General features: G+C 45.3%; 1 protein-coding gene across 1 annotated transcript in view; it reads left to right on the top strand.

Annotated features, from left to right (window-relative positions):
- The window catches only part of LOC108940899 (immunoglobulin superfamily DCC subclass member 3-like), a 54186-nt gene that overhangs the window by 23649 nt on the left and 14845 nt on the right, over positions 1-15692 (top strand). Inside the window, exons 3-4 of the mRNA XM_029256370.1 lie at positions 14566-14710; positions 15503-15633. Coding sequence (XP_029112203.1) covers positions 14566-14710; positions 15503-15633 — 276 coding nt within the window. The remainder of the gene's footprint in view (positions 1-14565; positions 14711-15502; positions 15634-15692) is intronic.

Here is a 15692-nt window from a genome sequence, read left to right as displayed (position 1 = left end):
GTCCAGTGCGCAACACAAAGAGATTAAAGTGGCCCCCTTTTAGGGGGCTTGTTCTCACAAACGGAGCGACAGCTGTTTGTGGACCGCGCTCTTGCAGTCCCACGTTCGGAGCGTTCTTCCAAGCTCGGCTAGGCTTTGACCGCGTCGCCGTGACGCTGTCGCAGAAACTAAAACTCCGCAGTTCATCTGCTCATGAAATGATATTCAAGTGATGGGACGGTCCAGTGCTTCACAATATTATTTTTAAAATATATTTGAAGTTTCATAATTGTTTTTTTTTTTTATTTTTTTATTTTTTCAAAATGTAAAATATTGGCAGAGTGGAATGCAAATTGATAAAAAAAAAATCACTAATTCAGTCATCAAAGTGATTTACTTGCATTATTACATTACAATGCAGTGCATTGTTAGTCGATGACAATAAATATACATTTCATTAGTAATGTTTTGCTGAACTGTTTTGTTCACTGTAAAAAAAAAAAAAAAAAAAAAAAAGAATTGCTATTGTGTCAAAATGATTTAAAAAAAAAAAAATCTTAGGTATGATACATTGGAATGATTGGACCCCCCCCCCCCCCCCACAATCATTGCAAGGCCTAAATTCACTGCATTTTATGGAGGAAACGTGCACATTATCGCCGCAAAAACTCGTCCAAACAAGTTGCAACCGCTAAATCTTGTGAGTTACTCAGTGAAGTACGTATACTTGTTTTTTCTCTCATTAGACTTAGTCTGAGCACTGATTTTTTTTTTTTTTTTTTTTTTTTTTTTTTTGGTTGCAGCTGGATGTGGGAGCTGGTCCAGGGTGTATGAGGAGAAGCAGTGATGCGATCTCTATTCATCTTCTTGTTTCATTATATTTCTTCCTTCGTTTCTCATTTTTCTTACTCCCCACTGAGTGTGGACACTGGGACTGGCCTGGACACATGCTGTGTGTGTGTGTGTGTGTGTGATTGTTGATCTGATTGTGTTTGTATGTCCGTGGATGTCCATGTATCGTTGATAGGGTTTTCGTGCATTTGTGTGTGTGTGTGTGTGTGTGTGTGTGTGTGTGTGTGTGTGTGTGTGTGTGTGTGTGTGTGTGTGTGTGGACGCATGTATGAGTGTGAATTCATCTTGAGTGGGATGGAGTTGAGGACATTGGGGGGGGCATGCATTAGCATGAATTAACATGGATTAGCCAGGTTGGGGGGCGTGGGGCCTGGGATCTTTGGGAGCACTGATTTCCCTGGTGGCCAGAATACGGCAGCAGCTCCACCGCCAGCTGTCGGCACTGGCCGGGTGCGAGGGTTTAGACCCACCACGAAACCACGCTTCCATAAGGAAAGAAGAGAACAGTGGAGATTTGCTTCCTTGCTTCCTGCGCTTGTTTCCGCTCGTGGCCTCAGAGGGGTCCGCAGGACCTCCCTCTCGTCCCTCACCTGTCCCCAGCCCTCATAGTCCCCCCTCCTACAGCAGCGTCTCCTCCACCTCAGACTTCTCTTCATGCCTTTTCCACAGTCGCATTTAATTCCTACAGTTATGGATTCCATCTCAGCTGCTTTGCCTTTCTTGTATTTGTGGAGCAGCGTGATTTTTTCAGGATTCCTGGAAGACATGTGGTTTTGTTGAAACATTAAAGAGGCCCTTCACCCTCTGTGTCTGCACAGCCCCCTGGTGATTGATGTAATGGGGTCGCTCCTTCCGAAATGGAGCGCAACGTGTCTGCGGTGTTTGTCGGCTGTGTCGAGGCTGCGCGCCTCTCTCCGAGCCCTAATCCTGAGCTCTGCGCGTTTCATCCGCCTGCGCTGGGAGGGACTCCGTTCGCCTGTGTGTCTGTACCGTCTCGTTCCCCTTGTCTTTCCCTCCTTCTCCATCTCCTCTCTGCTGCGTTCTCACACTCCCTCCACACACACACCCACCCTCTGAATGCCACACACCACATGCACATGATGCCACAGTTTTGCCCTAGATTGTGATTAATGGCAGCAATTCAGCCCGAAAAATTCCCTTGAGTGGGTGCCAGTTGGCTTACCCCAGGAGTCATCCGCAGCAAAGCCATTCCTCCTCAATGAGCCCTGTGTGTGTCTGTGTGTGTGTGTGTACGTGCGCGTGTTTGTTTGTTTGTTTGTTTTTATAATAGAGAGCGAGGGAGAATTTGGACCTGAAAAGGCCTATATTTACCGATAAGCTTTGACTCTTGGAAACTTGTCATTTCTTGGGATTACCCAGTGAGTTGACGTAGCCCGGTCGTGTTTGGTCTTTGTGATGTTTTAATTTTACACACATGACTGCCTGTCCAGCATTTCCTAAGAAACTTACATAATAAAGGATATGGAAAATGTAAAGGGTGTTAAAATCAACCCAACTGTGTGCGATGGCAACGCCCTCCAGGGTGTTCTGTTTGAGGCAACATTCTTGGTCTCTGGGTGTCATGCTGGGAACCAGAAGGTGACAGAGTTGTGTGGTGGCCAAGTAGGGGTCAGTCTTGCATGGGACACAGCAGTGTAGCAAGTGAAGGTGTCTCTCTCTCCGTGCATCTTAGTGGAATGGTGCCGACTGGGGCCTGGCGTGACAGACAGGGACAGAATCGATGCGTCCGTCCGACCGTCCATCCATCCATCTGAAGCTGCTGCTGAAGAACATAGGCTCCTGGAGATTCCCTTCGTCAGGCTGCTCATAGAGGAGCCTTGGTGGACCTAACTTTGGGTGTTTATAGTTTGGGGTGCAGGTATGTTGCGGAATTTCAACAGATTGTCCAGCCGGTCCAGCCTGGCTCCGACAGCGATGGGAGATGCCCATGACTGAGCAAGAGACGCACACCAATGCGACACTCCCTCCCAAGTCCTCAGGGAGAATGTCCAATGGAGCCATTGTGTGTGTTTGTGTGGGAACCTGGACAAGGCGGTGCTGATTTATGCGGCCACATCCAGGTTTCCAATGCGCATCCGTCCTTTATGTGCAGTGAAGCGTAGTAGAGCTGTCGTAGTCCGCTGCTATTGAGAGACGAGCAGGGCTGCCAGATGTGGGACAGTCCATCACCTTCCTTTTAGGGGTCCCCCTTTCCCCTCTCCCTGTCTCTCCCCCTATGCTCCTCCTCTTAGAAGTCATGGCCAAGATCGTCGCAGGTGCTTTCCGAGGCGTAAATTTCTGCCGCAGTTTGTGGAGCGCGATGGCGGTGAACCTCGGACAACAAGTGCGGAATGTGCAAAGATTTATGCCATATGCATGAGAATGGGTTTCAACAGTGGGCCACTAATGGAGTGGAAGTAATTGTTCTTTGCCAGTTCAAACCAGTTCAAACCCGGGCCAGTTGATCGCGCACAGAATTCATGCCTTTAATTTCAGCTGGGAGAGACAAAAGCTGAGAAAAAAGGGAAAGAACTAAGAAAAAAAAAATGTCTTGGAGCTTCCATTTGAATTTAAATGGTATTTCTCCACACATTTTTTTTTTTTTTTTTTTTTTTAAAGTTTCTCAAACGCCTCCAAAGGAAGAAAACAGCAGTGTTTAAAACGGTTCCCTTTTGATGAAGCAAACGTTTCTGTCGTAGAGGTGAATGAGAGATAGTTTTTATTCCCACAGACGTGACATTACTTACTGACAGGAGGGGAGAAAAAGCATATCATTTAAATTCTAAGCAGCTGCACGTATCAAATGATATTGGTGTTATAATTAGATCTGTGGCCCAGGGCCATTGTATAATGGCACACTGTATGGTCCCTCCACCAACAATCACTTCTCAAAATTATTTTCTGCTCATAAAATGAGGTAGAAGCTCACAGAGAAATACATTTTAGGGCGGATTAGTTATACCAATGTATAGCCGTGCTGAATAAATTACCGCCGTCCTGAGGGTTACAATAAAGAAAAAATATTTAAATAATAACAATAATAATTATGTTTAGATTGCTTTGAAGTTGCGAGGGAAATGGAGATCAGTGGCGGCTTTTATTTGGAATGGAAGACTGTTAGCGGGGCTGGGCACCCTTGTTTGCGCACGTCGGCATACACATGTAAACACGCGAGCAAACACGCAAACCGAAACGCGCTGTATGTCAAAGGGATGGAGGTTATTTCCGGAACAAGTGTTTGGGTGTTGTGCTCAACGAACGCTGTGGGTCTAAATGCTTCTTTCTTTTGGACTGGAACATGAAAATCAGTGCAAAGGACAGTACTTGTGAAATGGGGGTTTTCTATGTTTTAATCGTAATACTGTATTACAGTACATTGGTTAATTATCGTCAGTCACAAGAGCTGTGTGAAATACACTCCATATCAAAAATGAAGAATGACCTCGTTTATGAAACACGGTTATGTTTCGAAATACATGTGAGCATGCGATATTATCCCGAAACACGAACATGCACAAAATATTCTTCCGTCTCATTTGGGTAACGCTGAGGGTCGAGTATGCAGTATGGTGGGGGACCAGGTCATAGAGCTGGTGTTGAGGTTCTCTACAGGTAATCTTAACACTGGTTACGATTTAGGAATCCATAGGATTTATGATGGAATTTGTGAATATGAATATCTGATAAGTGCCCAGATCACCAAGCTCTCAACCCCTCCACGTGGTGATGATTGCCTCCCTTTTGCTCTTGTTTTCTCTCACATCTCTCCTTCCTTTTGTCGCTGGTCTATCGGTCAAGCGCGCACCCTCTCTCGGCAGAATGGTGGTATCGCGCCTTTCCAGCTAAAGCTTCTTTCTGGCAGGCCGGAGGAGGGGCAGCGACTTGCCGTGCTCTCGCCACGTTCTGGTGCCTCCGCATTAACCGCAGTGAAAGGAGGAGGCTGGAAAAGCCCATTAACTATTAACTCGGAAGAGCTGCCTCTCCAACAGCTCTGTGTTGTCGCCGAGAAGGGGAAAGTGATTTTGGGATGACGTGCCGATCAAAGCTGGCTAGTCACTCTGCGCCCAGAGTGGGTCTCGCTGCAAAGCCTTTAATGAGGCAGTAATTGATGGAGTGGAGGGGGGGTAGTAGGAGTGGGGGGAGCAGGTTGAGGACAGATCAGATTCTTTCTAGTAAGGACCTCCAGAACTTTGATGCAGATGGAGAGGACTCGGAGCTGTGGGGGAACCGGGGGCACCACCCATGGGGGTAAAATTGTTTTTTAAAAAAAAAAAAAAATGGCTTCATTGCTGCGCCAGGATAACGGGATCCTGTATTTTGGCATCATGGGCAACTTTCCCCGATTTCGCTGCTTACACAACAATCTTTTTTTGGCCAGATAAAAGCTGCGACTCATTGCTCAACATGTCACCAAGCATGGCAATCGGTGCCACTGAGAAGCTTAAGAATTCCTGTGGTGTCTGCCCTTTGTGAATGTCTACACATCATGTAAAACACATCTAATCCCATAGTTTTTACATCAGATGAACAGGCTCAGTTTCTCGCTCAAGGCAAAGACTAATATTAGTGGTGCAGTTTAGACTTCATCTTTTGCCTTAGTGAGTTTATTTATTTTTTATCCTTATTTAAGAGACGCTGCTCGAGGGGAAAATGGAACATAGATCATGCGGCGTTTAATTCCCACTGAAAGCTTTTAGTGGGCAGCAGGCGGCGTAGTGGAGTCGTCGCCGTGCGGCCAAAGGATCCAGGTTCAAATCCCACATCCTACTGTAGTACCTGAGAGCAAGGTACTTACCGTGAACTGCTCCGGTAAAAACTACCCAGCTGCACAAACAGGAAAATAATTCCAAGTAGCTTAATGTCATAAATCAGTTTGGAGGAAAGGAGAAAAGCATCCGCTTAATAAATTAGAATAATTTTAACGGCCGTGGTTTGCTCTGGTTTCTGTGTCCGGAACTTCAACTGCCGGGACAGCGACAGGACGGAGCTTCAAGTCCTGGGAACGCTGGGCTCCGGATCAGGCCGACGTCTCCGGAGAGCGTAGGCTGGGTATGGGATCGAGTCGGGGGCAGGGGGGGGGCGCTCTTGGGTGCCGCTTACCGCGATTCATGTGAAGTTCTCTAATTATGGAGGGCGCTGTTTGAAGTGCTCTAATGAGCGCGCAGCTCTATGCCGGCCAATCATTTAAACAAACAAAGGGCCCTTTCTGCGCTCCCTTCGATCCGTCAACTGGTGCCTCCTTGCTCATGAACACTTACTAATGTTTTTTTTTTTCTTTCCAAAGGGACAAAAATATCAACAATGACAGTGGCGTAAAAAAAAAAAAAGTGGGGGGTGGGGGGGAGCTGCTAATTAATTTCAAAAGGCCTGCAACCTCTGGTTCTCTTCTTGCTCCCTTTATATGGCAGTCCCCCCCCCCAGCATCCCCCACCAGCGACCCCCACATCCCTCCTCCTGCCTGTCCTCATGCAGTCATTTAAATAATCTCTTCATTTTCAGCATCTGCTGTCTTTTCACTGGCACTCCTTTGTAATTAAACCCGGTACTTTGTGTGTGTGTGTGTCTGTGAGAGTGAGAGTGTGTGTGTGTGTGTGTGTGTGTGTGTGTGTGTGTGTGAGTGAGAGTGTGAGTGTGAGTGCGCACGGAGAGTTAAGAAAACTACTCCCTGTTGTTGCTGGATTCTGGAAGACACTCTACCGGCTATTATATTTTTCTGTTGTGTGCGATGGGTGGGTGAAGGTGAGGAGGACAGAGGTGTACCCGGTTCCCCCACCGAGCAATGCCTTAATGAGTGATACAGCCCCCCCCCCCCCCACCACCCCAACCCCCTCCGGCTCCTCTTCGTCGAGAAAGCTTTCATGTTTGATCGCTAATTACCTCGCTATCTTTTCCTAATGCCTCCATACACACCCGAGCTCCAGTCGGATTCACTGTTTACGACACAAATCACAAAAACGGCCTTGTTCTCCGTCGTCTTCCCTGCCTATTTTGAAGGGGGACGAAGAAAGACGGACACACAATGATCTCTTAATTAGCCGGGGATCCCATGCTCTGTCGCTACCCGCCGACCGGTTTTTGGCCGTTTTCTCCACCGCTATGCTCTCGCTCTTTGCTGAGGAACCTACGAGGTCCAGTCCTGAACAAGCAGCACGTTTTGTTGATGGGAGAGCGAACGCTGGCTACCTGAAATACTTACGTGTTTTTTACGGACGTTTGTGTTTCGGCAGAAAGCTTTCATCGGCGTTCCCGTACGCAGTGGAAATCGCGACGTGTACACAGTTAGGTAATAAAGTAGGAAATGACGTCATTATCAGTGGACCAGCGATGCAAAATGGTGGGAGTGGCATAAAGATGGATAAAATATCACTTCAAACTGTGTATTCCAACAGCAAAATGAAAACAAGCAACAGGACATCTGAAGAATATTCATCTAAATGCACAGTATATGCACATCTATATTAATCTGGGAATAATGGACTGAAAATAGTGACTAATAATAACAATAATTACAAAATAAAACTTTATAAAACTTGGAACTAAATATTTTTTGCTGTTTTTTTCTCGCCAAATATGCAAGGAATAATGGCATCGCTGTGGAACCTGCAATCCTGCAAGCTGTAAATAGCAGCTTTGGAGAGTGTTTTGGGGAGTGGAACCCTTTCATGCCGTTTTCCACTGGAAACATACAATTTCACAGTTACCTTCAGAAAGCAGACCACTGAAGAACCCTGTTCATTCAACACTGACCAATTTTCCTCTTATTCCTGAAACTGACTCTACACCTTTCCAGTGAGGTGTAAAGTTATTCTCTATCACCAGACAGACAGTAAATTCCTTAGTTGTCCATCATTTGTGATGATGATGGACTTCAGGAGACCCTAACCTGCTGTTTTCAAGGATCATGAATGGAGGTGAAGTAGAGGTGGTGGGAATATACAGCTACCTGCTTGGACAACAGCTCGAATGGTCAACCAACACCGAGGCTGTGTACACAGTTGCCTTAACTTTCTGAGCAGGCTAAGAACATTTGGAGACCATAGGTCACTGTTGCAGATGTTCTACCAGATGTTTTACCAGTCTACTGTAGGACTGCGGTCCTCTATGTAGTTGTATGCTGGACCAATGGCATTTCTACAGGCGAAGCCGTCAGGCTGAATACACTGATGAGGAGGACCGGCTCTGCCCTGAGAGTAAAGCTGCACTCTCTGGAGGAAGTAGAACGGAGGAGTATCTAGAAACGAAGCTAAAACAAAAGTAATTGGATTTACATGAGTTTTCTTGAAAACGTTTCACCACTCAGAACCGCTTGTCCCGTACGGGGTCACGGGGAACCGGAGCCTACCCGGCAACACAGGGCGTAAGGCCGGAGGGGGAAGGGGACGCACCCAGGACGGGACGCCAGTCCGTCACAAGGCACCCCAAGCGGGACTCGAACCCCAGACCCACCGGAGAGTAGGACTGCGGTCCAACCCACTGCGCCACCGCACCCCCGTAAGGGACGAGCGGTTCTGAAAATGTGTGATGCGTTTCACCACTCATCCAAGTGGCTTCTTCAGTTCGAAAAGACTGGTGGGGAGTTTTTTTGAAAAACCACCCCATCCCCAAAGTGAATAGCATCCTTTCCATTTTCGTGGTTCACCCCTGTTTCCTTTTCCTGTTCCACCGACTTACTTTGAACCCACCTCTGGTAACAGCACAGAGTAAATGTTGTGCCGTCTCACTACCTGGTGGATCCTACCCAACATGAGACGAACAAGGCCCTTCCCACTTAAGAATAATCCCATGTGGTTGTTTTCCTCAGAGGTGGGTGAGTAAAGGACTGTGCCATGTCCCCACAAACATGACATCTCCTTAGTGCTAAGTGTACTGAAGTGCCCCTATTTAAAGACTGTCATGCTGAAATGGTACCATAAATGCATTATTTATTGGTCTCTCTTACATTAAACAAGCCATGAGGCCAGGAGTGTTTGACCTGTGGAGATCACAAGTGGATTGTGCTGTAGGTCTGAGAAGATGAACTTGGTGGTGGGGGTCAGAGGAGAGGATGCATAAAATTACGAGAGCACAATGCATGGGTGATTCAAGGAGCGTTGGAAGGACGTAAGCCCCCAGGTTCAGGCATCGGTGAATTGGGATGGATCCGTTCACTTCAGAACATCCATCAATGTTGAGAATGGAACTTCTGAAGCATCCGATCATGTATGCAACATTTATCATTTCCTTGTCTATATGTCTGTCATGCAGACTCATTGTACATGTGTGTGCCTGATGGTTAGAATGCCATTAGGCTCTAGTTCAACATCATACATCTACTCGTTGAATGTGGCCCAGAGATTATGTAATCTGTTGAACAAATTATACTATTTCTTTCAACAAACATTACATCGTGTCAGATTCTTCAATGTGAGTAGGAAAATAATTCCAGACCTTTGGTGTTTTGCAGGAGCAAAACTGCTCTTTGTGTTCAACAGCAAGTAGGCAGCAGTCAGGAATTCCCTCCAAAAGTCTTGTTCACCTTGTTCTCTGTTGGTGACTTGAAGCTGTAATGTGAGTGAGGTACAGAAATTATCCTGTATTTATCTGACTCCTTTGTCCAAGGTGACATACAATGTTGGGTAATGAACTCTACAATGATTGGCCTTTTCATACAGCATTTATAAATATATGCACTTTGATCAACACAGTGTGTGATGAATTCAGGCCTTCAGATTATAAGGAAACAGCCCTAACCACTACATTACCCACATTCGAAAGAGGTTTGGGGTTTTAAGCGAGTTATGTAAAAACGTTAAACAGTGCAATGTCCAATTCCAGGGTTTCACTGAATTCATTTGATACTTTTATTTTCAAAGTAAAATAACTGTCGTTCATTTTTTTTTTTAAAATTACACGGGCTAACGGTGGTGAGGTGGAGACTGCTGTCATACATATGTGTTCCGATGCTTCCCCACTGTAGAATTAAGGTAAATGGAATGCGCTGAGCTGTTGGCAGTGAGTAGTGTGATGTTAGTGCTAGGCCAGCACATTGTGATTTTTTTGGTATTTATGAAGATCCTAAGTGCAGCATTTTTTCCAAGCTGGATAGGCTTTATGTTGCATATTCTGATATTAGAGCATGCCACTAATATATATATATATATATATATGCAGTGAATTCATGGATGACTTTGTTCAGCTTCATCCGTCCATCCATCCGTTTCCTCTTCTTTCAGCTTTATCGGAGCTCATTAATTTTCTTAACTGCTCTATCACATGATCTCCATTTTCTAAATTCAGACTGCAGAAAGCAGATATTTTATGACTTGGTCTTCAAGCTTAGAGCCAACAGTTAATAACTGTCTTTAGTATCACCAGATTGCATTCAGACCTCCAAATACCATTGTTTATCTCTTCAGACTTGGTTCTAAGACATTTCCTTAAATCAAGGGGTTATATGTCTTTAAGGCACCTTTTCACTTTGGGCATCTCCAGTGGATTTACATAGACGTTTAGAGTCAATATGTCATCAGAAAGTGGCTGACGGATGACACCTCTCAAATGCAGAGAATAACACATCCCCAGTGGAAGGAGAGGGGCCGATTTGTTAACCGAAGCACAACAGCTCCTGTGGGGTTCCACCAGATCCCGCGCACACCCGTCCTTGCTTTAGATTAAATAGAGGCGTGGCTCTCGTTCCTACTAAAGCATCAGTACCCCTGGGTGTGGCGAGTGACTGCCCTGTGATGCATGTGAGAGCACCCTCGGATCCCCTCTCTCTAATTTACCATCAGTGGGGGGCAGGGTGCTTATGCTGTTCCCCATGGGGAGGCCAGCTGCCTCTGAACTGCAGGCCTGCTCCCCTCCTGGGCCTCTGGGGCTCCCTCTCCTAATTAGGTCTGCTCCATTTACACACTCGGGGTACTGACCGGTAAGTGCATGTGTATGTCTGGTAAACTGGGCGGACTGGTAAAGATTAAGATGCATCTCCTCTAATGGGAGTCCCAGCCCCGTTATCAAGAGGTTTGCATCAAATGTGATCCTCAGGGTTTCGGATCTACGTGTGTGTACATGCAGACCCTCCCTGTTGTGAGTATATTTATTTAAATATGTACGCCTGCAGATGTTTGCTTGTATATTTGCTTTGCTCCAAATCAACTTCCAATGTTCGGCTACTGCTTACAAGTATTCACTAATTTATGCAGCAGTGGAGATTTTACTTTTTTGGAAGTTCTAGGCTCAAAGGCGCTATGGCAGGAGAGGAATTTAACCCTAGGTCCTTTGAATCCAAGGCAGTGGCTCTAATGACTTTGCCACATGCTTGTGTGTGTGTGTTTGCGGCTTTGTGTGTAAATGGCTGTCTAGTGCCGGATGCCTGGTCCATATTTCGTATGGGTTGTGTTGTTTTATATGTGTTTCATAAGGTTTGGGGTCTGACTTTAGAGTGGAGATGTTTATAAGGGTTGAGGGTAGGTGCCAGGTCTCTGAAGAGGGGCTGTTGTGGACCTCTCCAAGCTGGTATCATGTTTAATGCATGAGCAAGAGTCCATCTGGGCTGGCCTGCATGTTTGCATGAGCAAGAAAGGGGGAGGGTGGGGATAAGAGGACAGGAGATTGCCTCCATGACAGATGCACACCACTGTATGGAAGCTCTGCATGATGAACAGCAGCGGTGGTGGTCTTCACCTCCGCTATAGTCACTAGTGCCTCTCCCCAACTTGGAGACGGAACGACACTGGGGGCTCAGTAGCCACTGCGTGTTTTATGACTTACTTTTCTTACAGGTGTCATCATAGACCCGTTGAAAGACCGATTAAGCTAAAAATGACACTATTTAGTGAGGAGTTATGGTTGGGTTGAGGGAAGGGAGCAGTTGTACATCGACAGAGTTTACATTTTTGAAGACTAAGCATGAAATCACGCTCTCTTTTCACCTACTGTCATTCCTGGTACTAGAGACACAAAGAAAGGAGTCCAAGTTAAGTAGCACCAAAACGATAGAGGTAGGGGACTGTCACCCTGGTATTCACCTGCCGTTGTCTTTCCTTTACTGAGAAAAAGTTACTCTCGTACCCTCAAATATCATAGATCTGCTCTTTCTTTCCCACGGCTGTTGTCCCATTCACAGTTTAACACTCAATGATACTGCCAATGTCTGCAATTTAATGCCTTATTCTCCAGTTCTTGTGCTGACTGGTGGCGTAGTGGTCGAATCTGCCACCTTTGGACTCAAAAGACTGCTGGTTCAAGTCCTACCTCCTTTTGTAGTTCCCTTGGTTACTTACCTTATCCTGATGACGTAAAAAAAAAAAAAAAAAACCCAGCTGTGTAAACTGAAGAAATATTTGTAAGTAGTTTAACATTTTAAATTGTTTTGGAAAATTGTCCACTAAAAAAAGATGTCAACAGCGTAAATGTCCTTCCATTGTATCTGTAACCATTATAGGTATATGGGCAGTTGGTAGTACGGTTAACAACGCAGGCCTATAGTTGTCAAGGGTTCCAGTGTCAGGAAGGGCTGCAAGCTATTGAGCAAGATATTCAACCTAAGTTGTTCCACTAAAATGCTCTTTTGATAGATAAATAAATAAATAAATAATTAGTAAATCATAATATTAGTGCTTCGTGTCTTATGATTTTTTAATACTTTTAAAACATTTTTTATCGCTTTACCCTCCTTATATCCCTTAAGAAAAATGTAAAATCAGACCGCCTGTTCTGATGTAAGGCCATGTACAGATGTTCATTTACAGGTTGGATCAGTTCATGTGGGTTCAGACAATAGAGGCACCAGCTGCTGGCTGAAACCCTTCAAGCCAGAATTGTCTGAATCCGTCATCTGTGACACTTCCCTTAGACCTGGTCAATGACTGATTTGTGGTTCCCACCACGACCGCTACTTTTTTAACTGTGTAAATATACATGTATATTCCCTTCAATTCAGAAGGAACGGCAGATCTGCTTGTCTGCATAGCCTTTTAACTACGTTTTTGTTCCGATTCACAGTGCTAGCCCGGCTTAAATAAATTTGTCCATTGGGTTAGAGCGAGCTGAACAACAAGGAGGTATTTTTAACCCTCTTGTTATGCAAAAGGCGTTCCATACGAGTTCTGCTCAGAGCGAGTTAATTACGCCTGACATTTAAATGAGTGCACTTGTCTTGAAGATGGTGAGAGAGCTGCGGAAAAGACAGGCCTCTCCCTAATTTAAGTTCGTGTTGAAGGGTCCCTTACCGAAACTTAAGATCCGGCCCCCCCACCTCGGTCGGTTTTGTCTTTAGCAGAACGGATACGCCTTGCAGTTTGGCCACTGAATGAGCAGCACTTGTGTGTTTCTATATGGGCCCTCATTCTTCTCAAAAATCTCATTGTTCCAACTGCCTTGGCCTGGTCAATCTGTCTATGGGGGCCTACATCTAAATTTAATTTCACGCGTAGCCAGATATTCAAACGTCCTGTTGGTAGCTCAAAGGTTCACAATTGTTTCGTCCTTGCTCTGTGTGTGTGTGTGTGTGTGTGTGTGTGTGTGTGTGTGTGTGTGTGTGTGTGTGTGTGTGTGTGTGTGTGTGTGCGTGCGTGCGTGCGTGCGTGCGTGCGTGCGTGCGTGCGTGCGTGCGTGCGTGCGCGCGCGCGTTTGTCTGATCCAAGCCAACTGTGCCAGAAAATAAACCTTCATTGTGCTTTCAGTGTCCACATTCAAGAATAAAATTTGGAAAGTCTGGCTATTAATAATAAAAGACCACCTGCATTGCTGGTTAAACTGTATTCTACGTTAAGTCATTTGTGTTGAGGCAGTCCATCATCTGCTTACTGTCATTTTTTCTCACCGTGTAGATGAACTCGTGATTGTAGTGCAACAACTGAAGCGCAAACATATCCAGACAGCAGTTTCTTGTATACGGTAACATATGGGTAATTATGCAATTGCATTGATATTTACACTTCTCTAGCCTCCTTTTTTCTCCTTGTTGAGTCACTGTCTTTGCTCTGAGCAAAGTCATTTAACAGTGTTAATAGCTGCTGAGATGTAGGGTGAGAGTTATGGGACTGATACACATGTTTTGTTTCCTGCCTTGATCTTTTTACTGATGTGGTGATCTGTCTGTTTGTCCATTTTTATTGAGCTAATGGGTTGCTGTGATTGTGTGATGATGACAGTAATTGTAATGTTGACAACAATCTATGCTGTGATTAATTTGATGTTGTAACGGTCAAGGCTTTAGTGTATCACCACTTTCTGCCTTAGTCCATGCACAGTAAACTCTTCCCTTAATAAAAGAGACTAGACAAGACATTGTAAGACTTGATGGAACCACCACTATATTGTAAGAGTTCAGACACACCCAGACAGCCAGCTCATACCCTTATGTTTTCTGCCGCCTTCTCCCATCTCTTTTCCGCTCATGAGCACTCCGAATCATGTCATTCCAATGTCATCACTATATTCTTGCTATGTCATGCTAACCACTAACCTGTTCCTCGCTTCTCCTCGCATCCCACCCCACCTAAGAAATGTCGTAGTAAGGTGATTGTTGTTCACTAATTTGTGAGTAACTTCCTTGCCCTCCTCTGTGCTAAAAGCAACCCTTTACGCTCTAGAATAATTATTTTTCCCCACAGGCCTATACTGGGATAAAGATTGTAAACCCATGGCCCTTACCAATTTTCCCCAATGACTTTGCTCTTACTTCTCCTCTCCTCCTTCCTCCTACCTCAGTATTGCTTTTATAACTCCTGTATGTTCTCCTCTTTGTCCCAGCGATGGCCGAGTTCCATGTGCAGCCCCAATCAGTGCACGCAGAGGAGGCAGGTGTAGGCCGCTTCCAGTGTCAGATCCACGGCCTCCCAGAACCCATCATCAGCTGGGAGAAGGACGGACGGCCTGTGGACACCGAGGATGACAGGTATGTCGGACATTGCTGTAAATTTTCATTTGTGTCAAGCGTCAAGGCTGTTCTGTCATACTGCATTCCATTTACCAAAGACTCAACCTTCAGTCTGTCCCAGTGGGGTTCAAAGCCAGACCATCACTCTATGTCAGAAAAGGAGCAGTAATCCAGCTGCAACCCCTTAGTGTCTCAGACAGGAGCCCTCTGAAATCTAGCCAAACCCACCCCGTTTCATGCTTGTCTTGTCGTAATCCATTCTTTGTTGCTCTCGGCCGTATGAATCTCTGCTTCGCATTTGAAGTTAAAATCAAGGAGTTGTGACCAAAAGATTCAAATTTTTAGAGGACATGTTGATGTACTTTTGAGTAAATTGCTTAACTGGAAAAAATCTACAGAGCAAGTCAAAAGTTCGAGTACATGTGGGCAACCAGGGCAATACTTGTTTAGGATGAACTAAACAACAGAGGGAAAACAAAAGTGACCGAGAACTGTCTTACATATCTAGGAATTACTGTACAAGGTAGATATGTCACCTCCTGATCAACCTTGATAACCTGTTGTCTTTAAAATAATTGCCTTCAGCAAGTTCTCCCAAACTTTTGTCTGGTATTGTATTCACAGTATATAAAATAATTCCTTATTTCCCATTCCTTATATTTGATCATTTTTTAAAAAAAGGAAAAGTTAAAGAAGTTGCTCTATAAAAAACCTAATTGATGTGTTAGAACAAAATTTGTAAAGACTGATGGCTGTCCATGGGTACAGAAAGTTTCATCCAGTGTCAAGCCTGCACTTTTCCTCCATCAGGTACACCCTGCTGCCCACGGGTGTCCTGCAGATCACAGGCCTGCACCCTGAGGACAGTGGCTTGTTCTGCTGCGTGGCCCACAACAGTGCCGGCGTCAAGCGTAGCGCCACCGCCAGGCTCAGCATCTCAGGTACCCAATCGCCCTGTTCACATTTACATTCATTCACCGAGCAGCTGCTTTTCCAAGTC

This window comes from Scleropages formosus, chromosome 11 (assembly GCF_900964775.1).
Source record: "Scleropages formosus chromosome 11, fSclFor1.1, whole genome shotgun sequence".
Lineage (NCBI taxonomy): Eukaryota > Metazoa > Chordata > Actinopteri > Osteoglossiformes > Osteoglossidae > Scleropages > Scleropages formosus.
Note: the sequence above shows the minus strand (reverse complement) of the source record. Positions and strands in the feature narration are given on the sequence as shown.